We start from the raw sequence: 24,157 nt of genomic DNA, 5'->3' as shown, positions 1-24,157 counted from the left end.
GAAATAAAAATACAACAGAACTAAAATATTCTTTTTTGAGAGACAAGGTGTGAACAGGGGAGGGGCAGAGAGAAAGGGAGACACAGAGTCTAAAGCAGGCTCTAGGCTCTGAGCTGTCAGCACTGAGCCCGGTGCAGGGCTCGAACTCATGAACCTTGAGATCGTGACCTGAGCCAAAGCCAGACACTTAACTGACTGAGCCACCCAGGTGCCCCATAACAGAACTGAAATATTGGAGAACAAGAACATGTAAGCTGGGAGCGAATATTTGAAGTTAAAACTTCCTAAGATTCTTGTATTTATTGGGAAGGTAGATTTACTAAATGATTTTAGTTTTTAAATGTTAGGTATGTTAAAATTTTATATGCAACTACTAAGTTAGTAGAAATAAATTGTAAACCTAAACCTTTCTAAATGTAGGTGGAAAATAAACTAAAAGAATCAAAGTTAATCCACAGGAAATCCAGAAAAGAGGGTAGAAAAGCATAGAAAATACAGAAACCATAGAAAACAAAATAAAAGAGCAGAAATAATCCATATATATATATCAGTTGTCAGAATATGTGTAATTAGACTAAACTTATCAGTAAGACTTGCCAGAAATTATCAGACTGGACTGAAGCCCATCTGTGCAATCTGAAAAAGAAATACACGAAATACAGGAGCATAAGATGGAAGTTAAAGGAGGGAAAAAGATCAAATCATGAAACCCTCAGTAAAGGAAAGATATACCAGGCAAACACTAACCAACATTAAAACAGTAATATTAATATTAGTTAAAAGAGCGGACTGCTGTTCTCTTCCTTTTATCAGAGGAACTGACCACCCTGCTAACCATATTTTCTAGCCTCTCTTGCAGAAGGTTGTAGCCATGTATTTAAGTTAAGGCCAATGGAATACGGACACAAGTGATGAGTGCAGCTTCCTTATACTCTCCTGAAAGGCAAAACTACTTGCCTTAATTTTCTCTCCCCTCTTCCATGTGACTGAAAAAGTCACCTACAGCAGGAGCCTTGTCACCCGTTGCATCTGGCAATGACAGTTAATCATGGAACCATGCTGTCTACCAACCCTAAGCTGTATTTACCTTTGAATTCTTTTCTGCAAGAGAAATAAACTTTTTTAAGCTACTGTATTCTGGATGTCTCTATGATAGGATTCTAGCAGGTACTTAAGTATGTCATATGCTTTAGGGTAAAAAGAATTATTATGGTCACTTCATCAAAAACATAAATTTTGAATTTGTATGCACCACATAATATAACTTCAAAATTAAGTAAAATAAAAATTGATAATTATAAGGACGGTACTCCTATAGACATGAATATGAAAAGGTAAACTCTAATACTTTTAGAAGACTTTAAAAAATATTTTTATGACAGGTAGGAAAGAATTTCCTACACAAGGCAACAAAAAGCACAAACCTGAAAGGAAAATATTGATCATTTTTACTATATTAGAATTACTTTATGGGGCGTGTGGTGGCTCAGTCGGTTAAGCGTCGGACTTCGACTGAGGTCATGATCTCACAGTTCGTGAGTTCGAGCCCCGCATCGGGCTGTGTGCTGACGGCTCAGAGCCTGAAGCCTGTTTCAGATTTTGTGGCTCCCTCTCTCTCTCTGCCCCTCCCCCACTCGCGCTCTGTGTGTGTGTCTCTCTCTCAAAAATAAATACACATTAAAAATTTTTTTTAAAAAAAGAATTACCTTACATTACATTGATTTCATGAATAAAAACTCATTATCCAAAGATGTTATTAAAAATGAATTTTAGAAACCACAGGCCAGAATCCTCACCAACTGTACCAAGTTGGAACTGCCACTACTATCACAGATTTCACCTCATTGCTGTTTGCAAGATCCCTGGTGGATGTAGTTTAAAAATTTTTAATAGCCAAGACTTCACTCAGTTATTGGCACAGTCTGTGAAGCATGGCTTTGAGACAGTATACAAGGTTACTAAAACATGTATGCGCATAAGCTTTGTAAAGCCTCTGGGAGCAGGACACTGGCACCAGCGTGTGACTAGCACCCCCTGCTGGACTGAGATCCACTTGCATGCTCTCTTCCAGTGGCTGTATCAAGTCCTTTATTCAGATGGGTTCACCTCACAATCCTGTAACATCTGAGTCTTAAATGGCCTCAGGCTTCTGCCTCTTGAAAACTGTTGAGCCCCTCCTGTACCCAAAGGATGGATGAGTCAGACCTGATCGAGAACCCACAAAGGAACTTTGATAATACTTGACCTCTGTGACCAATTGTTGGATTTGGAGATGAAAGCAAAACAAAACAAAACAAAAAAACCTTGGTAACATACTGTCAGTACCAAGAACCTGTTTAGTTTACGTTGTAATTCTACAATCAATTAAAATGTGTACTTTTAGCAGAACTTTGTGTATAGTTAAAAGAGAGACGGCCAAGCCAGGGACAGATTACCTATTTGAGAAACAGTCCTAACAGATTCTTTTGTGTTTGGCACTTTAAGGTCATCGTTTGGCAGAAGTTTAGCATTAATAATCTTTCTGAAGTGTGTTTTAATCAGGTTTAGAACCCATGTTGAGTCTTCTTTTCATGGGTTTTCATAATATTTCTAAATTATTTGTTTAATAATTTTTTAAAGTTTACTTTTATTTATTTTGAGAGAGAGAGCGAGCGAGAGAGTGTGAGTAGGGGAGTTACGGGGTGGGGGTGGGGGAGAGAATCCCAAGCAGGCTCTGTGCCGTCAGAGAAGAGCCCTGCACGCGGGCTCCATTCCATGAACTGTGAGATCATGACCTAAGCATCATGAGTCAGATGCTTAACCGACTGAGCCACCCAGACCCCCTGGGTTTTGTTTGTTTTTTAAGTAAAGGTTAATCTTGCTGATTAAAAAAAATATAGGCTAAAAGAAGATATAGACAGTGTATATAGCTGCCTGGAATAGTATGCAGATTATGTAAATATCATCTGTGAATCAGTAAGCTGAAGACAGCCCAAAACAAAGAGATGATAATATGAACAAGCACTTAATAGAAAAAGAAAACCAGTAGTCAGCTAATGTTTGAAAAGATGTTCTCTCTTGCTAGAAATCAGGGATATATATGTTAAAACCGCAGTGAAATACCACTCACACCCATGAAATTGTCAAGCATGGAAACAATACCAAGTTGAAGTGTTGATGTGGGAGGAGCATTGGAAGCTCTCATATAAGAGAGTAGGGATATAAATTTAGCATTTATTCAAGTTGAAGATATGTCTACAATACAACCCAGCAATTCTGTTCCTAGGAATATGTTTGACAAATTCGTGCATATGTATGTAGGAAATATAAAGGAGTGTTCAAAGCAGCATTGTTATAATAGCAAAAAGTTAAGGAAAAAAAAAACCCTTGACTCTCCATCAATAGGGAGAATGAGTAAACTGGCACTTCTGTGGTAATGAACTAGATCTCTACATATCCACGTATGGGTATGGAAGAGTCTCATGTAGAGTATTCAGCAAACAAAAAAGGGCAAGTCACAAACATGTACTTTAGCATGTGCACATACAAAGTTTTAACAACATGCAAAACAATACATATTGCATACAGATTCCACCTGTGTAATAAATGTATATGAGCTTTTTCAGTCTATGCAATAGGTGCTTGTTGGTCATTGCTCTATCCTGGTGATAACATGGCACTTGAGGTGTAGAGTAGCAATAGGTTATTTTTTTTCCTGGGGAGACTTCCCAGAGGTAGTGACTGTAAATTGGGTGATGAAAAATGAGCATGGGTTTTCAAAGGAGAATTCATGCACTGAAATTAATGTGCTACAGCTCACAGAAGAGCTGCTCCAATATTCACTTAGAACCTTTTGATTTATTTAATACAGAATTTTTTTATTATTTAATACATAATTCTAATAAACTGAGTTGGTTTGTAATCCATGGCAGATTACACTGCCAGAGGCCGATACACAGGTAAATGAGAAATGATAGCCAGCTGTGAGGTATACAGGCAGGGCAAACCACCAAATGCTTGCATAAGAATTAACCCCAAAAGTAGTCTAAGGCTAAATATAACATAAAGGCAATGAATCATATGCCCTGGTAACTCTAGATAGCAACATATACTATGCTGACGATGACCTCAGGTTATCCAGACGTTTATGTTTCAGTTCAAGAATTCAGGAATATTTATGATATATATTTGCAATGATAGTCATAACATTTTTAAAAAATATTTGGAACTTAAAGGAAACCATTTTTCTGTTCTGCAAAGTTAACCTGTTTGGAATAGCAAATTTCTAAAGTATGCCTAGCAAGTAATGTATTTCTGTATTTCGTTTATTCAGCATACATTCCTTGAGCACTTATGTATGTGTTAATATATTTATGCTTAGGAAAAATAGAAAGTGCTAATTTGGCTGTGTGATCTCTGCTGTGCTTGTATCATTTTGAAAATTACAAAAATTAGAAGTATAAATAACTAAAAACTTTTGGATTTAAAACTTCAGTTGAGAAGTATGATAATAGTATATGCTTTTATGAATTTCCCATAGGCTTCTTGGAGTATGTATTAAAAGATTTTGAAAAGTTAAATCTCTTTAATCTTGTAATCCTAATTCTAAATATTTATCTTGAGACAACAAAGAAAACTAAGGAGAATGCTTAAAAAAATTTTTTTAAACGTTTATTTATTTTGGAGAGAGAGACAGAGACAAAGCATGAGCAGGGAAGGGGCAGAGAGAGAGGGAGACACAGAATCCGAAGCAGGCTCCAGGCTCTGAGCTGTCAGCACAGAGCCCGACATGGGGCTCGAACTCACAAACTGCAAGATCATGACCTGAGCCGAAGTTGGATGCTTAACTGACTGAGCCACCCAGGCACACCAAGGAGAATGCTCTTAAATGATGTTTACCTGGCATTATTTACAGTAATGAAAACCCTAAATATCCAGTAGCAAAGAATTGGTTAACTTATGTTATATTCATCCATCAGAATTCCAATTTGAGGATACTTAATGACAGAAAAATACTTATGCTAGGTTGGTAATTGCAAAAATAAAAAATAAAAAAATGGCTGGAGGAAAATATGCCAAAATGCTAGGTGACTAAAGTAATGGGATTAGAGGTAATTGCCTTTATCCTTTTTATTCTTTACTCTGTTTTCCAAATTTTCTAAACTAAATATAGTAACTGTTATAACTGCAAAAAATCAAGTGCAATTTGCAAGATAGCATGTATTTTCCATCTTAGAATACATTTTTTGAAATCTATTTTTATCTTGGAAGATCATTACTGACCATAGTTGTCCTTTTGAGGATACGGTCAATAACCAAGACTTGAACTTTGTTTGAAGCCACAATAATGAAATATAATCAATATAATAGGATAGAATAGAAATTATATAATTAATACAATATAATTTACCATTTATGATTTTAACTCATTAAAAATGACATTTTTATGCATGTTCTTGTCTCAAATGGAAGAAATAAATGGAAGCACATATGTCACTAACACCATAGAAGCAAACTCACAGAGATGAAATGGAGAATCTGCGTGTGAATAATGCTCTCTTTTGCTGTCGTGAATTTTCAGTTCTTCAGTGGGTAGTGCGCTCCCACGAAGACGCTGCTGTGCATATATTACCATTGGAATGATCTGTATTTTCATTGGAGTTGGATTAACTGTGAGTACTACTCTACCTCACTGTTAGAATTCTTTCTTCTCAACTTGATCAGTAGTAAATTGATGAGGCCTGAACCTTCAATGATCCCCAAAGAGCTCCCCAGCATATTAGGCCTGGAAGCTTCTGAAGGCCTGTGGGCAGTCTGAAGCCCACTCCGTGGGCCTGTTTTTAATGGAGCTTGCCCATCCTGCGAAATAGTCTTTTGGGGCTCCTCTAAAGGTTGTTGACGTTGGGGACTTTACCACCCATTTAACAGAAGGCCACTGTTTTTATTTAGTGCCATGGCCAAAGCAAAGGCAATACTCAATCAGCTACGAAGTTCTGAAAAACCATTCTCTTTGTTTCTATGAAGCACACATTTATTATCATTTTGGGGATGGCTTATTTTTAGAGGAGACTGAAGTTACATAGTTGGCATGAGGATTATTCTGTCCCAGGAGAAGGAGGAGTTACTGATCTTTTTTGTCTCCATTTACTTCCCATGCTCCTTTGTGTCCCCTCGTCCCATATTATTTAAACACTCCTGTTGTGTCATATAACATTACGGAGTTCAGATTACAGATTTAAATACTTAAAGTGGGCTTTTTTGTTTATTTCATAATAATAATAATAAACTTAATCAAGTGGGCTTTTTTGTTTATTTTGTAAAATTTATAGTTAATGTAACTAACAGTATTGTCTTATTAAAATTTACTCTGTCAGTGATAGTCAACAAATTTGACAACTCATAGTTCATAGGGATTTTATGGCCTCCGGGATAGATTTCATAAAAATCGCATGTAAGCCTATACAAGTTCTCTAAGCAATATTTGCTTAAAGTTTTTGATCTTTTATTACTATATTTGCTTTTTATTTTAGGTTGGCACCCAAGACTTTGCAAGGCGATTTCATGCAACCTATGTTTCTTGGGCAATTGCTTATCTCTTAGGTTTGATCTGTCTTATCCGAGCTTGTTACTGGGGAGCCATAAGAGTGAGTTACCCAGAACATAGTTTTGCGTAAGCTCGCTTATGATTCAGTGATGCAGGTGAGAGTATCTAGCAGTTCTTGATAAGCTACTCTGGACATCTTTAAATCATGTATCCTAATGGATCCCATTCTGGTTTCTGTATAAAGTTCCAAGACTTTGCGAGTATTTTATGAACAAATGCTCATTGCACTACATTATATGCAAATAGTTTGTTTTGCTGCTAGGGTTTCAAGCTCCGAATAATAAAACTGTGTCTTCATGTTCTTTTACATCTCTTAAAGGTATTTTTGGATTTGTCACCAAACATTACATATAACATCACCCTTTCATTATTTTTAAATCAGTTATTCCATTACTTGCTGATCTGTGAGTATTCCCGAGGAGTATTTATAAATGTTTCTACAAAAGCTTCACATTTATACTCACGTTTTAATTAAAAAATGTCAGAATTGCTTGCTTTAAAATCTAAGCAATATGCATTTTGCTTGAACTGCTTACTGTAACTTTAACCTAAGATCATAGTGACCTTATTCAGGAAGAACAATTGAGTGTACCTTCAAAGACTTGACATTCTTGTCAGATAAAAACCATTTCTAGATACTGTATGCTTGTTTTTTGTTGTTTGTAGAAAGATACAATATTTTGGTAGTAACTTAAAATACAAGAATGAAAATATTTATTTGTCCACAGTTGGAGATAATGTTGGATAAATGTTTTTTTCTCAAAGATCACAGGAGTTTTGTCTTTCATTTTTGTCTGCTTTTTTATTTACTAATTATAAAAGTTCTGGTGTAGATTTATGAAACTTAATGTTAATCATCTGTATGTATTCCTTTATAGATGTTGGAGGAAGTATTTCACATAACATGTTTTATAAAACTAACCATTTAAACAAAGATATATTTACACTGGGTTGCCCTCCTTTTCATTAGATCATAATAAATTTTTCCTCTTTGGGCTAATTATGGACTACTTATATGAGAAGAGAGCCTATGACATTTTACACTAGCTAAAATGTGAAGATTAGAGGTAGTTACTCTTATCATTCTTTTCAAATATAGCTGGTCAGATAGTTACCCAATTTATTCCAGAAAGTAGATCAAAGACAAAAAGCAACATAGTTTTCTAAGAATTCACTAGGATTTAAGGAATCAGCTCTCGCACTGCCTATCTTTGCAGTTTTGAAAAAGAAATTGCTTAATTGAGAAGAAATGTTCTAAAGCCTTTAATGTAGTAGAATTAAGATGATGAGATGATAGGAGTAAATTAATTGGCTATTCAAGAGGTAAGAATAATAAATTAAAGTATTTATGTTCCTGACTAGTATGAAAATGTACTCATCAGAGAATTTGGAGCAAAATACATGTAAACTTAAAAGAGTAAATGATAAATGTCTAAATGCCGTAGCTCAGGATTATATGTACCTTTGAAAATACACTAATAAAGATTATTGTTCAAATACCGCCTCGTTATATTCCATTTAAAAAAATAAAATAAAATGGTGTGGGGGTGCTTGGGTGGGTCAGTTGTCTGTGCTGACAGCATGAAGCTTGCTTGGGATTCTCTCTCTCCCCCTCTCTCTTTGCCCCTCCCCTAGTCACTCATACACTTTCTTTCTCTTTCTTTCTCTCTCTCAAAATAAGTAAGTAAACATTAAAAAAAATTAAAAAATAAAAATAAGATGGTGTTTCCAAAATAGATTTGAGTTATTACTCTAAAGGCGTTTTCATGTTTAAGAACATATATAATGTCGGGGTGCTTGGTTGGCTCAATAGGTTGAGTGACCTACTTTTGATTTCGGTTCAGGTCATGATCCCAGGGTCATGGGGTTGAGCCCCACATCAGACTCCACATTGAGTGTGGAGCCTGCTTACGATTCTCTCACTTTCCTCCTCTGCCTCTCTCGCCTGCTCGTGTGCTCTCTCTCTCTCTCTAAAATAATAAAAGAAGAACGTTATGTAATGTTTCTTCATCTAATATTCACTTATATTTTTCTAGTATTTTCATGGTTTCCTTTTAAAAGTATAGATTTAAAATCTATAATGCACTTGGTGTAAGGTATGAAATAAGAATCTAATTTATTTCTTTTCTTAATGGTTAGTTGTACCTGCATTGTGTATTGAATAACCAACGCATTCCTTTCCCACTAATTTGGAACCCCACATTAAATTGTATGCTGCATGATCTTTTTCCTTTTGGAATATAATTCCACGATAGCAGGAACCTTGGTGATCTTGTTCACTGCCTTATCTCCAGCATTTACAATAGTGTTTAGTGTATTTGTGTTCAACAGATTTGTTGTATGGATGAATAAATGATTGAATAAATTAGTGTGTTAAATTCTTATCCCTTGGGTCTGGACTTTATATTTTGTTACAGAATATATAGGTGAACATTCATATAATCTTCTGTTAAGTAAAAACTTTCTTAGTAAAACCCCAAAGCAGAAATCATACAAAAGGATTGATAGATTGTATGATTAAAAAAAAACAAAAACACAAAACACTTCTGTGTGAAAAAAAAGTATAACGAAAGCCAAAAGATAACTTGTCTTTCTGAATTAGTAAGAAGAGTTAATCTTTGTAATATAGGAAGGGACTAAAGGCATGAAAAAAACTATTCATGAAAGAAGAAATACAAAAAGTAATAACACATAATCAAAGAAAGTGAGTTAAAACATAGAAATACTATTTTTTACCTAGCATATTAACAAAGAATCAAAGAGTGATTAATCCCTGTAATGTTGAGGATATGAGGAAGCACACACACACACACACACACACACACACACACACCCCCCACACAGTCTTTGATGTAGTTATTCTGTCTCTAGGAATTTATCCTAAAGGTGTCCTGGATAAAAGAACAAATACATTTGGACAATGATGTTTATCACATTTGTGTTCATACTAGGGATTAAAAGGAAGAAGTCCTTCAATTCAGGAATAAGGGATAGGTGAAATAAGTTATAGTACACTCATAGTATGAAATAATAAGTAGTCATTAACAAAATGATGAAATTTCTCATCTAATTGAATTGGCAATGGCTCATAAAATATTGTGTGACTAAATCAGATTACAAATCAATATGGACAATATAATCCACTTTTTGAAGAAAATGATTTTAGGTGTATGTGTTCAAAAAACTAAGGAAAATTAACACTAAAACAGTAACAGGGCTTATTCCTGGGTGATGGAAGATAGTCCAACTTTTTAAAAGTTTCTGTGCCAGCTTAACAGTTGGAAAGTTTAAGTTTTGCTCTTGATCAATAGATAAGAATGCCATGTGACGATCACGTTCCATTTTCATTTAGCCTCTTGAAGTTTTAAAATTTATTAAAATCCAAACCAATGCATTTCATTGATAAAATCTTAAATTTTAAAGTTAACCAATTATATATTTAGGCTAAGTCCTTTATGAACTAACATAAATTTTTAATTAATTAAATCCACATTTATGAGACTTTGTACCCAGTTTTAGTCAAAGTAGAGCATTTCTTCCAAAGCCTGGTACAGATACGAAACACACAAAGGGCTGGGAAAATGTTTTTTGCAAGAATAGATCATAGTCACTAATCAGAAAAGGATTCTTTTTGTCCCCTGCTGTCCAAAGGAGTAAAAGATGGCTTAGTTCTTAGAAAAGAGGGAAACAATGGAACCACGATCAATTATTCTTGAGTAAGTCATGTGTGAGTGTGCATATGTCATTTAGAAGATCCTAATAATGCTGTGTGTCAGGTACAGGGCTGGCCTCACAGCACATGCCGTTTAACAGCCACGGGAAGCCTAGGAAGCACATGTTCCCATTCCTGTTTCACCAGAAGAAATTGAGCGTCACTCTCTCATAGATGAACATTTTAAGTAGGACAGGCATCTGCATTCAAAACAAGCACTCCTGTATGGTTTTGGTGTAGTTTTCCCGGATCCTACTCTTGAAACACTGCCCTATACCATGCACACACATGTTCGCATCCACCTTCTTGGGCATTCACATTTCTTGTATAGAAAAAGCTTTCGTTGGATATAAGTAAATAACACCATTTCCTTTGTTTAGCTTTTGTTTTTAGTTTTGATTTAGCTGTACCTGTGCTTGTATGTTATGAAATCATAACCTTTTCCATGTGCATAGTCTCACAAATTACTATAAAAGGTAAATTTGCACTTATTTGGTAGGTTTGGTACACATGTACACATATATCTATATCTACGTATGATATAAGCACTGACGAAAAAACCCCTGGTGTTTATTGATCTGCCTTACATATATGTTGATACTAAATCTCTATGTCATAGTTATCATGACTCTACCACTGAAGAAGTTCAGAGTGGCTAAATAATTAAAGGTCATTCAGCTTATATGTGATGGCGCCCGCTGGAATCAAACAGTCTGTCTGCCTCCAAAATTTATCTGCTTTCCAGTACAGCAGGAGATTTTATTGCGCTTTGCTCTGTAGAGAGTAACTTGAATTTTGTGCCCCCTGCTGTTCATTGTCTGTAACTCATTTGTGGAAAGAAAATTGAAAAATGTTTGCCCTCAGTATGTATTTCACAAAGAATAGAATACTTTTGTTTAAAAAATACTTTTATGAATTCGATGTTATATCCAGCTTTAAGAGCATTTTATGTAACAAAATATTACATGTATTTATTTTCTTTATCATATAATATCATAAGACTAGCTAGGAATATCACCTACTAACTATGAGGAAATTGACAATGAATTTTAATGTAACTTCTTTTAATATTGATAGCAATATTAAAATGATTGTTAAATAGCACAAGATGCTAAAAAGGGATTTGTGAAGGTTTTTAATGCTTAAAATCCATGTTACATGCTTTGTTCCAAATATAAATAAATACTAAGGTTCTTTATATTTTGATAAATACACATATATTTGACTTGAGGTGGAATACTATATATAAATGTTAAAAAAATAAAAAATAAAAAAATAATAAAATAAAAAAATAAATAAAATGTGTCTCAGGGCACCTGGGTGGCTCAGTGCCTCTTGATTTCAGCCCAGGTCAGGATCCCAGCGTCATGGGATGGAGCCCTGCATCGTGTGCTCCACACTTAATGTGGAGCCTACTTCGGATTCCTCTCTCCCTTTGCCCTCTCCCCCGCTCTCACACTGTCTCGCTGTCGCGCTGTTTTTGGTTTGATCAAAAAAAATTTTTTTTTCTTCTGGTTCACTTTTTTGTCACAATAATTTCTATTGATTTCATATAGTAATATATACAAACTAATTTTATTGTGTGATATATATAAATGTATATATTGTTAAATATATATATATATATATTTTATTTTTTTTTATTTTTTTTTCAACGTTTTTATTTATTTTTGGGACAGAGAGAGACAGAGCATGAACGGGGGAGGGGCAGAGAGAGAGGGAGGCACAGAATCGGAAACAGGCTCCAGGCTCCGAGCCATCAGCCCAGAGCCTGACGCGGGGCTCGAACTCACGGACCGCGAGATCGTGACCTGGCTGAAGTCGGACGCTTAACCGACTGCGCCACCCTGGCGCCCCATTGTTAAATATATTCTTGAAGAAAACTTCTGTTTTGACTACAGATGAGAACTGAATCCTACACTTATAATTTTCTACATCTGGGGGTTGGAAAGATTTGACTCCATTGTCCACAGACTACTGGTGCTCCGTGCCTCTGACCCTGCACTTTTTAGGTTCTAATGCCAGGTAAGTTGTCTCAGTAGGGGTAGGAGTATTCCTGGAAGCTATTTCTACATCCAAATAGCAATAACTTGGGGGGTGCCTGGGTGGCTCAGTCAGTTGAGCGTCAGACTTCACTCAGGTCATGCCATGATCTCACGGTTTGTGGGTTTGGGCCACAAATCGGGCTCACTGATGTCACTCTGTCAGTGTGGAACCTGCTTTGGATCTTCTGTCCCCCTTTCTCTGCCCCTCTCCTGCTAGAACTGTCTCTGTCTCTAAAACATTTAAATAGCAAAATCTTAACGTTGCATGAAAGTGCTTCTGAAACCACACCTTTTTCAAAATGGTAAATCCTATCACATTAGTGCCCCACAGGAACCCTTCAATGTTTCCCATTGCTCTTATAATAAAATTAAACCTCCCTACTGGAACCTACAAAACCTTGTATGCTTTTGGCTTTTCCCATCTCTCCAAACTCATCTTCAAGATTCTCTTCTTGCTTTTTCTCTTGTCCAGCCATACTGATTTCATACCAGTTTCTGAATTTTGCCAAATTTTGTTTTTCTTGCCCCAGGGCACTAATATCTAAATTCTGCTAACCTAGACACTTTTTTTCCTAGTCTTCATCAGCTTTAATGTGTACCTAGATGATCCCTTTTCAGAGAGGCATTCCTTCTTACCCTATTCTAGACAAGCTTTCTTTTGCCTTTACACAACCTCCTTTGGATGTTACTTGTCTTTTGAGTTCTCTAAATACTTCTTCCAGAATGCATGAATTTTCTCAATCAACCTCCCTTTCCTAATATTCCATTATTGTCCATTAAATGCCTATGACATATGTGTGTGTATGTATATAGGCATATGTATGTATGACTATATATTTTCTGTATTTATAAAATAGCTGTTTGGATACCTCAACTTAAATATCCCATTATAATATATTTATGGGTCCCACTCTGAATTGATCATTTCCCTCCCCAAATCTGTTCAGCCTCTCGCATTCCCTACCTTATGTTACCACCGCCTATTCACTTGTTTGCCCAAGTCAGAAACTCACGAGTTACCTAGATTCCCTTATTCACCCTTCCGTCCAATCTGTCACTAAACGTTGATTACACTTCAGCAACATCTCTCAGATCTTCGCTACTTCTAGGACATAATTTCTTACTGGAATCATTGCAAATGCCTCCCAGGAAGCCTCTTCGTGGGCCTATTTAACACTGCTGTATCCCCCTGCCCTCAAAATCTGCCCTCCATAATGGCTGTCAGAATGATCTCGCAAAATACTCAAAAGGACAAACTAAGAAAGAGTTAAGACCTAATTCATGTCCTCTCCTGTTTCATTTCCCCACTATCCTTTCCCCAACCCCAGCTACCCCACACTGGACACTTTGCCTTGGGCACTTCCTCCCCTGCTTTCCTGCCTTCTTTCCTCGGGCCAAATGCAACACACCAGGGGCCCAGCTCTGAAAACCGCTCCGACGCCCTAGCCCCCAGTCAGGTACTGCGCTCCCAGCCTAAATCTGCTCCTCCGGCACGGTACTTAGCACGCCCCCCACCCCCACCAAGTGCCAGCTAGCGCAGGCGCCCGCCGGGTTGTGAGCCCGGGGACGACCAAACTACCCCGTTCCCCCGGGCAGCCGCCCCACGCCTCCTGCCTCCTGCCAGCACCCAGAGGGGCGAATGAAATGAAAGAATAAAGGTGAAGACTGAAAACAAAAGATTCGGATGGAGGTGCTTCAACCATTCTTGGTCTTTGGGGACGGCAGTCTGAGTGAGATTAAGGTAACCGTTGCTGGCAGCTCGAATCCTAGCAGGACTCGGCGGGGAGAGCGGCCCGCGCCGTCGGGGCCGGCCGGCAGCTCTGACGCGGGAGGCCTCGCTCACAGAGGCGGCCTCGCTCACAGTCGCTGCCTGGAGCCCGACGCCCGCCCGGCGCAGGCGGCTCGCCTCGCGTCTCCCCGTCTCCGGCGAGCAGGGCCGCCGACTGGGGTCCCGGAGGCTGTTCATGCGGGTGCGCCCCGTCCAGGGCGAGCCTGCCAGCACCTCGGAGAGGCCACCCCCGGCCTCCTCCGCACTGCGCGCGGACAGCCAGAAGCCCCGCTCGCCCAGCACGCCCGGGGAGGCGCGCGCGCTGCCGGCTTAACGGTTCTGGCCCCGCGCGGCGGAGCTCCGAACCCGGCACCACAGGCCCCGCCCCCGCCCCCGCCCCCTGTCCGCCTCGCGCCCCTCGGAGCCGCAGTCGGCCCCGCCTCCGCTGCCGCCGCCCCCGGCCTCGAGCGGACGCGCGGCGGGAGCCGTTCCCCGACGGGCAGCGGGGCGCTGGGCCGCCGCGTTTGGGTTGAGCGCGGCGACGCTGCTGCCCCGAAATCCTCCCCGATCTTGAGGCGGTAGGTGGCTGGGGAGGATGAACCGATCTGGGGGGTGGGGGGCAGAAGGCGGGCCCGGGGTGTGAGGAGGCGGTGGGCGCCCTCTCCGAGCTCGGACCCCGGGAGAGTTGTGAGGGAGGGGGTCCCCGGGGTCGGGGGGGGGACAAATCCGGCAAGGCCCCCCAGGGCCTCCTAGGTGGGTGGCAGAGTGCTAAGGGGGCGAGCCCGTCGGGAGGAAAGGGTGGTGACTGTTGTGGGAACACCTGGCGAAGGGCGAGGGGCCAGGGGCCGAGGGAGAGTTACGCTGGTGAGGGCATAATTAAAACAAAAAACAAAAACGCCAGAAAAAAGTAAGTACATAGCGCCCTCTGTCCCAGGACCTGGTCCTTGGTGGTGCGATGGTTTGAAGACTTTGTCCCCCATACCCTGGCACCATCACTACTAATTTGAGGCAAATTTCAACAGGCAATCAATAATTAATTAGATTAAATTACAGACAATAAAAAAGAAAGCCCAATAGGAAAAAGAGAGCCAAGAAACATATATACGGTTAATTCGCAGAATCAAATGGTTCGTGAAAGTAACTGAAGGTATTTCGCAGAAGTTGTAAGTAAAGATACGCCATTAAAAAAACCTGAGATATAATTGACATCTAACGGTTTCAGGTTTACGGCATAATGATTCAATATTTGTATCAAGAGGCTTTAATTACTGATATTTTAGGCAAAGTTAAAGAAAAGGACAGTTACATCAGTTGTGACCACAAGCGCACATTATCTGGACAGTTTTTATCCTACCTAAGTGTTAAATTTTGTTTGTATTACAAGGTACATCACAGACCAAAAAGTTTTTTTTTTGGTAAGTTGTAAAGAGAAGGTATGAAATGGAAAGTATTTTATGGAACGCTCTCTCCTCTTACAACTTTTTGATAGTTTAAATTTTTCTCTCATTTGGCAGCCTGATTTGTGGAATATAAAATATCTTTTATCACCTAAGTCGTAATCGGTTTATGTCTTAACTCCCCTGTATTTCCTTTATATTATTTTCATCTCTCAGTTTATCAGTCTGTGCTGTTTACTTGCAAAGAGCATTTGGTTTCAAGGAATCCTAACTTAGCATAATAGTATTTTGAAGTTGAAAATTGAGATTAAATCCTGTCTGATTATCACATGGGACATATACATGAGGTAGATGAAGGCATGGTCTTTCCACTTCTCCGATTATTTAATTTTATATGATTGTATTTCTTTTTGTTTTAATTCCAGTGTAGTTAACAAAGTGTTATGTTAGTTTCAGGTGTATAACATAGTGATTCAGCAATTCCATGTATTACTCATTAAGATAAGTGACTCTTAATCCCATTCACCTATTTCCCTCATGCCCCTGCTTCACCTTCCCTCTGGGAACCATTTGTTCTCTATTTTTAAGGGTGTAGCGTTTTTGTTTTTGTTTTTGTTTTTTTTTAATCTCTTTTTTTTCTTTGTTCATTTATTTTGTTTCTTAAATTCCACAAGAGTGAAATTTCGTATTTTGTGTTTTTCTGACTGGCATATTTCGCTTAGCATTATACTCTAGATCCATCCATGTTGTTGCAAGTGGGGGGGATTTCAGTCTTTTTTATGGCTGAATAATATTCCATTGTGTGTATATGTGTATATATAAGTGTGTGTGTGTGTGTGTGTGTATGTATATATATATACATATATATATATCACATACTCTTTATCCATTCATCTGTATGATCTTATTAATTGCAGCAGAATCATCAGCATTTTCTAAAGAAATAGAGAATTTAGATTGGAAATTATTAGTATCCAGTTTCTAAATACAGTACATAGTATTTTTCTTAAGTTGTGACCCGTGGTAAGTTTGGCACTGTTATACCATGTCTACAGAATAAGGAAAGCATAGTAATCATGTAATTTATTTAGTATTCTAAGAAAAATTATAAATTGAGGAAATGGAAATTATTTATATATGCTAGTTTTTTCAGCAAGTCTATTTATGTATAAATGTTCTAATTCATTAAAAAAACCCCATATACGCAGTGTCCATATGGAATAGTAGAGAGTCCTATGTCTTTCTTTTACTTACCAAACATGCAAGTTTAGAGACAAGGGCATGAACTTTATAGTTAAATCCTCATTTTTGCCATATATATACTAGATGATCTTGAGAATCTCTCTTCTTTTTCTGAGCATCAGGTTTTACATCTGTAAGATGACTAATAGTGATTCTCTACAGTATTTAATGTGTGGCTCAAAATGAAATAACATATGTAAAGCATTTAGCATGTAATAGGACCTCAAAAATGGAGTTTTAATAAAAAATGAATGGCATACATTGCATAGTAAGATTATGTCCCAATTGGTCTGGGACATTGGTGGGTCCTTAGGATTTATATTTAGTTTGAATTTTTTTTTTTTTGAACAGAAAAGGAACCTAAGATATACTTTAGTATTGCTAGATGTAGAATAGCAACTGAAGCTTTCTGACATGGCAGTTGGCTTTTTGAGATGATTTGTTGACTATGTGTAAACTTGAAAAAAAAAAAAAAAAACAAAACTACTCAGTAGCTAGTTCTCAGCATGTATTCATAGAATGAAATTTTTGAGACGGTGGATCAAAATGCTTTTTTAAAAAATATACCACAAAGCTATATATTCATAGTTTAAAAGACAACTCTATGATTGGCCAACTACTTGTTATCCAGTGTTTTAAGTACGATTTTTTTTGCTTCTGCAAGTGTTGTCCTTTGTAACAGTTGATACCATAAAGGCCTACCCTAGGTAGTATTAGTAGCTTCAAAGGAAACTTTTGGAGCTCTATATTGGGTGAGTGAAGCAGGCATTAGTTTAAGATTGAAGTTATTTTATATAATATTTTTGTAGTTAAATCTGTATGATTTTTGACCTAAACCGAGAGTTAGGCTTTGGTTTGTGGAGTCCTGTCCTTCATAGATTTCAATCCTGTGATTCAGTTTTTCAATAATAATTACTGTAATAATTAATGTAAATACTTGCCTTTTCCATTAATAACAATGTTTAAGACATGATGCTGTTGTATACTGTGAATTCCAAACTTATTCCCTATAATGTCAGTGTCTCTATAGACACAGTTTACTTAAAAAATTAAATACTATATGACATCATCTTTTCTCATTTCCTTAACTGATAGGAATTTATGTATCTGGAGCCTTTGCTATATTTTTCCTACTATAAATTAAAAGGGTGGGTGATACTAAAAGATCTTTTATTTTTTGTTTATATACTTGTGTTGCAAAATCATATAATAGTTCTGTAACTCCCCAACTCTTGAAAATCCCTAGTTTGAATACCGTGGATTTGCATTGCTCAGCAACTGGAAAAAACTTTACAACCTATCAACTCAATTTCAGCTGAGCAGTGAAAAACAAGAAAGTGTGTGCCAAAGTACTCTATTGTATTCTGATTCATTAGTTTCATATGGGAAACAGGATGGAAAGTTACTACATGCTAGTATTAGGGTCCTAATTAAAATGTCTAGGATAAACATTAAACAACACAACATTAGATTGCTTTTTGGTCCTTATTTAAAATTTTCTTTCCACATAGAAAATGTTCAATAAATATTTGTTTGAAATATTTTTTTGCTACATATGCTTATAAGTTTTTTTTTTTTGTTTCTTATTATATCAAAGTTGTATTGCCAAAAAGTACGGACGGCATGAGTTTTGTTTAGAAGGTTGCTAATAGCCATGTTGAAATACCAGTTAAGAGACACATCGCAAAAGCTCCATAGGTATTAATGAGGAATACTAGCTGGCTCTCCAAACTTCAGGAAAAAGTAACTGTTTTTGCACTTAGTTATCAGTGCTAACTTTGAGAAGTTGTTTATAAATTTATGATTTTAACATTTGAGTAATGTTTAGAGCCATTTTTTTTACTTATTGTTTAATTGAAATCCAACTTAGTTAACATACAGTGTAATAATGATTTCAGGAATAGACTTTAGTGATTCATCACTTACATATGACACCCAATGTTCATCCCAACAAGTGCCTGCTTAATGCCCATCCCCCATTCAGCCCATCCCCCCACTGAACACCCCTCCAGCAACCCTCAGCTTTTAATCTGTATTTAAGAATCTCTTACGGTTTGTCTCCCTGTTTTTTGCTTCCCTTCCCCTTTGTTCATCAGTTTTGTTTCTTAAATTCCACATGTGAGTGAAATCATATGATATTTGTCTTTCTCTGATTGACTTACTTTGCTTAGCATAAAATGTCCCAAGGCATTTATAAATAGGTAAAAGTATGTTTTTGGAGCAAACAGGGAGTTATTAACCCTATTACATACTTAGGGAAACAGTCATTTAGGTAATGATCTGCTTAAAATCATATGGTTGCATTTGTCTCTGGATAAGCAGATATAAAGTCAGGTGGAATTTTATTTTTAGTTTTGTCTTAATAGGCATCATAATTTGAAAAGCTATATCCTATTCAGGCATCAGAAGGTTTTAGTTATATTTAGAAGGTATTTAAATTTATAGATTTATTTAGTGAAACCAATTATGTTGCAGGTACTATGATATGAAGATAAATAAGATACAGTTTTTTCAGTGTCAGCTAACTCGGTCTAATCAAACACACGAAATAGATTTACTGTGGTACATTTTAGAATAGTTAATAAAATACAGTAGGGGTCAGTGGAAGAGGAAAAATAAATTATTGTTATTTTACTGTCAACTATTTGTTAGGAACTAGAAAGCTTCATGTGAACTATTTTATTTAACGTTACTGTTGAGACATGAGAATATTTTCCAAGCAAGTAACTTGACCTTGGTCTTGAAAAACGAATAGCACTTTGGGAGAAGAACAGCAGGGAGAGTGAAGGAACTCCAGAATGTATAAGTATAGGGTAAAACCAAATAACATTTGTGAATTCAACAATCTATTAAACACCCACAGTGTTCTAGACACTGTACTAGACACTGGTGATAGACCTGTGTGATAGAACTGTAATTTAATGGTCAGGTAAAAGGTAATTGCGACTAGTGCAGTAAATACCACATTGGAAGAGGGTAGATACAGGGGTGTTTTGTGAGCACATAAGGGTACGAACCTGTTCTGCCTGGGTATGGGGTGGAAAATGGTTGGGGAGATTCTTGATTCTTTTTGGCCAGAAGCGTGAACATGGCATGCTATCACTTCCTACACTCAGGATCTTGGGCAAGATACCTAATTTCTCTAAGCTTGATCTGTAAAATTAGTATTATTGAAAAATAATGAGGCTAACATTTATTGAGCTCTTATTGTGTGCCAGACATTGTGCTAATACTTTATACATATAATTTAGTTTTCACATCAAACCTAGGAGGTAGAGGCTATTGTTTTCCGTAGTTATATAACTAGGTGTTGGAGCCATAATATTAACAACAGGTAGGCTCACCTGAGACCTGAGATTTCACTCTTCATTGTGCCTAATTGATAGAGTTGTTCTGAATCTTAAATAATGTAACTTAGGTAAATAGTTTACTCTGCATGACACATGGATTTTGGCCTCTGTTTCTATTATGAATAATCCAGGAGGTGATGAGGAACTGACGTTTTCTAAGCAGGTGTGTGTATGTAAAGGGATCATAGTTTGGAGAGAAAGAGGTTATATTTACCCATTTGTTCAGCACCTACTTTGGATCCAGTCCAGGTACTGTTAGTTGCCAGGGAGAGGGGGTGAATGAAAATATTGTTCCTCAGTTACAGAATCTGCTCCTCACTTTTGCCAAGTATGGAAGACAAACAGCCATTATGTAGAGTGCAATGTTCTTAATGCCATGATGTGGGCATAATCTCTGTGTCCCAGGAACATAGGGAGACAAGGGAGTTTTTAAATCCCACTGAGTGATCAGGGAGATGAATTCAGAGTTATTGTGGAACCAAAAGAGTAGTGGCGAGAATGAAGAAAATAGATTTGAGAAATAGTTTGGAAGTAGAATGGACAGGAATTAAGAGACTAATGGTGTGGAGACTTTTATTTTAGATCTGATGTAGCCAAAGTTGGTCTGAGGGAGTTGGTGAAGACTTTAAGGACTACAGGAGGACGAGCATCTTTGGAGTCAAAGTAATCAATTTGATTTTGGATATGTTGAATTTGAGGTGTCTGTGATAAGATATAAATGGAAATATCTTTAGAAAAATAGAACTGGGATTTAAAAGAGAGGTAGGTGCTATATGTATAAATTAGGGCATGTCTATCACGTAGATAGGTAGTTGAAATCATGAGGAGAGTAGATCAGGTCAACGAAGAGGATCGAAGCCAAATTTGGAAGAATTCCTGAATTTCATTGGAGAAAGGAAGAGGAATAAGCTAAGGAAGTTAGAAGAGGTAGTCAAAGGTATAGGAAACCAAAAGAAAAGTCAGGCAAGTTAAAGGAGTAAAATGTTTTAAAAGAGGGAATGTTCCATCGTGACAGATGCTATAAAGATTGTCACATATTATTTTAAGGGCTTGTGATTTTTTCCACCTTAACTCCTTAACTTATAAGGTGTAGGTATCTTCAAATGAGTGTTGTGGTTTTATATATATATATATATATATATATATATATATATATATATATATATATATACACACACACACACACACACACATATGTATATATATATATATATAATTTGTTAAAGCATTTTGATTATCTTGTTGAAAAGATCAGATGTCTTTTTCCCTCTTCAAGTATGGAACTTCAAGGTCTTTGTGATAATGGAAACCAAAAAATTGATTGGTAAACCGCTTCAACCAGCAAGACCTGTTCGTCATCTGACTTCTCCCCCTGGTAAGTAATCTCGGGTATACATCTTTAGAGATGAATTGGATAATGGCTAAGTAGTATTTGAAAGGCGAACTCATATATAAAGTGATTGTTTATGGTGGATAGAGAATAATGAAAACTAATGGTTCCTTTGTTTGAAGAGTTTAAAAGTATTACCAAAGAAAAAGAGTCTTACTAGTCTCCCACTGCATAGGCTACCAGACCAGCAAAGGTAGGAAGAAGAATAGGTCTTGCCTGAGAAAAACTGTATGTATTTATTTTCATGTCTCGTTTTCATGGTTAACTGGCTTCTGCTTAAAATGATATTCTCAACCCAAATTGTGCCCGGTGATTATGGTCACTGTAGAACAAAGCAATCATGAGGGAGATAGAATTGGCCTTTAAAAAAAAAAAATTCCTAACTGCATATAAATGAATGAATGGATGAATTAATTACTGAATACAGGCAAAACAACAGTTACAGGTTAGGGCTATACTTGAGTTGGAACATACAGTATTATTTTTCGGAAAATCTAAACAAAAATTTCTAAAATTAAAAATTTCTCTTTTGCTCACAAAACTAGGATTTGGGGCAAATTCTTAAAATACTTTCCTTAATTGGAATATTAACCTTTTAGTTTTTCATTGTTGAAAGAATGTCTTCTATATTCTAACTTAGGGGTGTGTGTGTGTGTGTGTGTGTGTGTGTGTGTGTGTGTGTGTGTGTATACACATACATGTATGCATTTTTAATCAATTAATTATTAAATTAAATTAAATTAAATATTAATATACAAATCTATTTCTCACCATCCTATCAAAATACTCTTTGGTCCATCCTATTAAAATACTCTTTGGTCCATGTGTTCAACTGAGTAACTTGCTATTTAGAAAAAGGAAAAAAAAATAGCTCTTTTGCTGGGTGCAGAGATGAAGGAGAAAAGATAGAAATGGCACCAGTTCCTCAATCTTCTGTTTATTCTCCCATCCTTGGTTCTTACAAGGAAGATGGTCTCTACTTTGGTCATGTTTCTTCTGAAGATGGTTGTGTGACTTAAGACAGACAAATGAAATTAAGGAATCTTCTGGACCATAGCTTTGGCAGTGTTGATGCCATGTCCTCTCTCTCTCTCTCTTTCTTTTAAATGTTTATTTATTTATTTTTGAAAGAGAGCATGAGCACGGGAGGGGCAGAGAGAGAGGGAGACAGCATCCCAAGTAGGCTGCATGCTGTCAGCACAGAGCCTGGCACCGGGCTTGATCTCATGAACCATGAGATCATGACCTGAGCCGAAATCGAGAGTTGGACGCTTAACCCACTCAGCCACCCAGGTGCCCTGAGGCATCTCCTTCTGGTGTGCTGAAGAAGCAGTTGTTTAGGATCAAGTCTCAGATTTTCTTGTAAAGGGAAGGGTATAAAGCCATTGGCAGCAGCTCCTTCTGTGACCAGCCTTTTCACAGCACCTCTCACTCCCTCGTCTGTACAGATGCAGTTTTTTGTTCATCCTTTCCCTCCAAGGCCCTTGTAGGGGCAAAAGGTAGTGGGCTCATCTCTCATTTAATTATATCCTCTTAAGATCCAGAAAGGAGTGGGTTTATTGGGTGGAAAAGCTTAATAAATCAGAAATTAATTTTGGCCTTTTTCAATATACTTCTTCTGTACTCCTTAACTAGCTCACATCCCCCCAAAATTGTTTTTAAGATCCAGATAGAATTACTTCCTTTTGCGAAGCTTTCTTCTATATCACAAAGCCCTAGTATCTTCTCTGTACCTCTCAGATAACTTGTTTTTATCATAGTAATTGTTTATGAGCTTGTTTCTCAAAACAGACCATGAGCTCTTTTATCTCTGAACTCTTTTCACACTTACATACCCATTCCGTAACATAGTGGGTGACATTTCATAGTGTTTTATAGTGTTGAATGAATGTTTGTTGAGTAGAGGAACCAGCAGAAAATATTTCAAAACAGTGCCTAGAATATTTTGGGTACTTAAGGTTTTTAGGTTGTGGTAATGGGTATTTAATGTAGTTTTCTTTTTTTCTGTCCTAATAGGAGCAGTATTCCCTTTCAACTTTCAAAACGAATATCCGTGCAAAACTCAGTGCTTACAAAGCGGAGTTAGCAGAGTAAGTCCTAGAAATTATAATAAAATGAAGCATTGCAGACTGGAAGGTAACATTTGTTAGATGGGTATTTTATGCCGGGCACTGTGCTGGGTGCTTTATATAGTTTTTTTTTTTTTTTGAATTATTTTTGAAATTATTTTTTAAGTTTATATATTTATTTTGAGAGAGAGGGGTGGGGAGGGGCAGAGAGAGAGGGAGAGTCCCAAGCAGGCTCTGCACTGCCAGTGTGGAGCCTGATGTGGGACTCGAACTCACAAATCGTGAGGTCATGACCTGAGCTAAAATCAAGAGTTTCATGTTTAACAGACTGAACTACCTGGGTGCCCCATGCTTTATATACTTTTTGAAATTATATTAAAGAAAATTATACCTGTTGCCCACCATTTCCAAGCCTAAACATTTTGCTATATTTGTTTGTTTTAGAAAATGTTAAAGAAAAAACCTAAATAAGATAATGTTCAAAACCCTCTATATCCCTCCACTATCTCATTTTCTTTTTTTAATTTTATCTTATTTTATTTATTCTCAAGTTAGTTAACATACAGTGTAGTCTTGGCTTTAGGGTAGAATCCCACCATTT

The 24,157-nt window shown here is 37.1% G+C and overlaps 2 protein-coding genes across 8 annotated transcripts in view; both read left to right on the top strand.

Annotated features, from left to right (window-relative positions):
- The window catches only part of PIP4P2 (phosphatidylinositol-4,5-bisphosphate 4-phosphatase 2), a 54,741-nt gene extending 46,658 nt beyond the window's left edge, over positions 1–8,083 (top strand). For all 5 annotated transcript variants that reach the window (XM_019822876.3, XM_023248152.2, XM_023248155.2 and 2 more), the window contains 2 exons: positions 5,561–5,651; positions 6,510–8,083. In XM_019822876.3, coding sequence (XP_019678435.1) covers positions 5,561–5,651; positions 6,510–6,653 — 235 coding nt within the window. In that variant the 3' untranslated portion in view covers positions 6,654–8,083. The remainder of the gene's footprint in view (positions 1–5,560; positions 5,652–6,509) is intronic.
- A 5,859-nt stretch (positions 8,084–13,942) lies between these two features.
- Positions 13,943–24,157, top strand: part of CF2H8orf88 (chromosome F2 C8orf88 homolog) — a 37,191-nt gene continuing 26,976 nt past the window's right edge. Inside the window, exons 1-3 of one of the 3 annotated variants that reach the window (XM_023248412.2) lie at positions 13,943–14,081; positions 21,374–21,472; positions 23,504–23,577. In XM_023248412.2, the coding sequence (XP_023104180.1) occupies positions 21,400–21,472; positions 23,504–23,577 (147 nt within the window). In that variant the 5' untranslated portion in view covers positions 13,943–14,081; positions 21,374–21,399. Of the gene's footprint in view, positions 14,082–14,547; positions 14,687–21,352; positions 21,473–23,503; positions 23,578–24,157 lie in introns of those variants that run through there. The other 2 variants (XM_011291305.4, XM_023248411.2) reach the window with 2 other exon arrangements.

The sequence above is a fragment of the Felis catus genome, chromosome F2 (genome assembly GCF_018350175.1).
Source record: "Felis catus isolate Fca126 chromosome F2, F.catus_Fca126_mat1.0, whole genome shotgun sequence".
Lineage (NCBI taxonomy): Eukaryota > Metazoa > Chordata > Mammalia > Carnivora > Felidae > Felis > Felis catus.
This window is presented reverse-complemented; position numbering and strand designations above follow the sequence as displayed.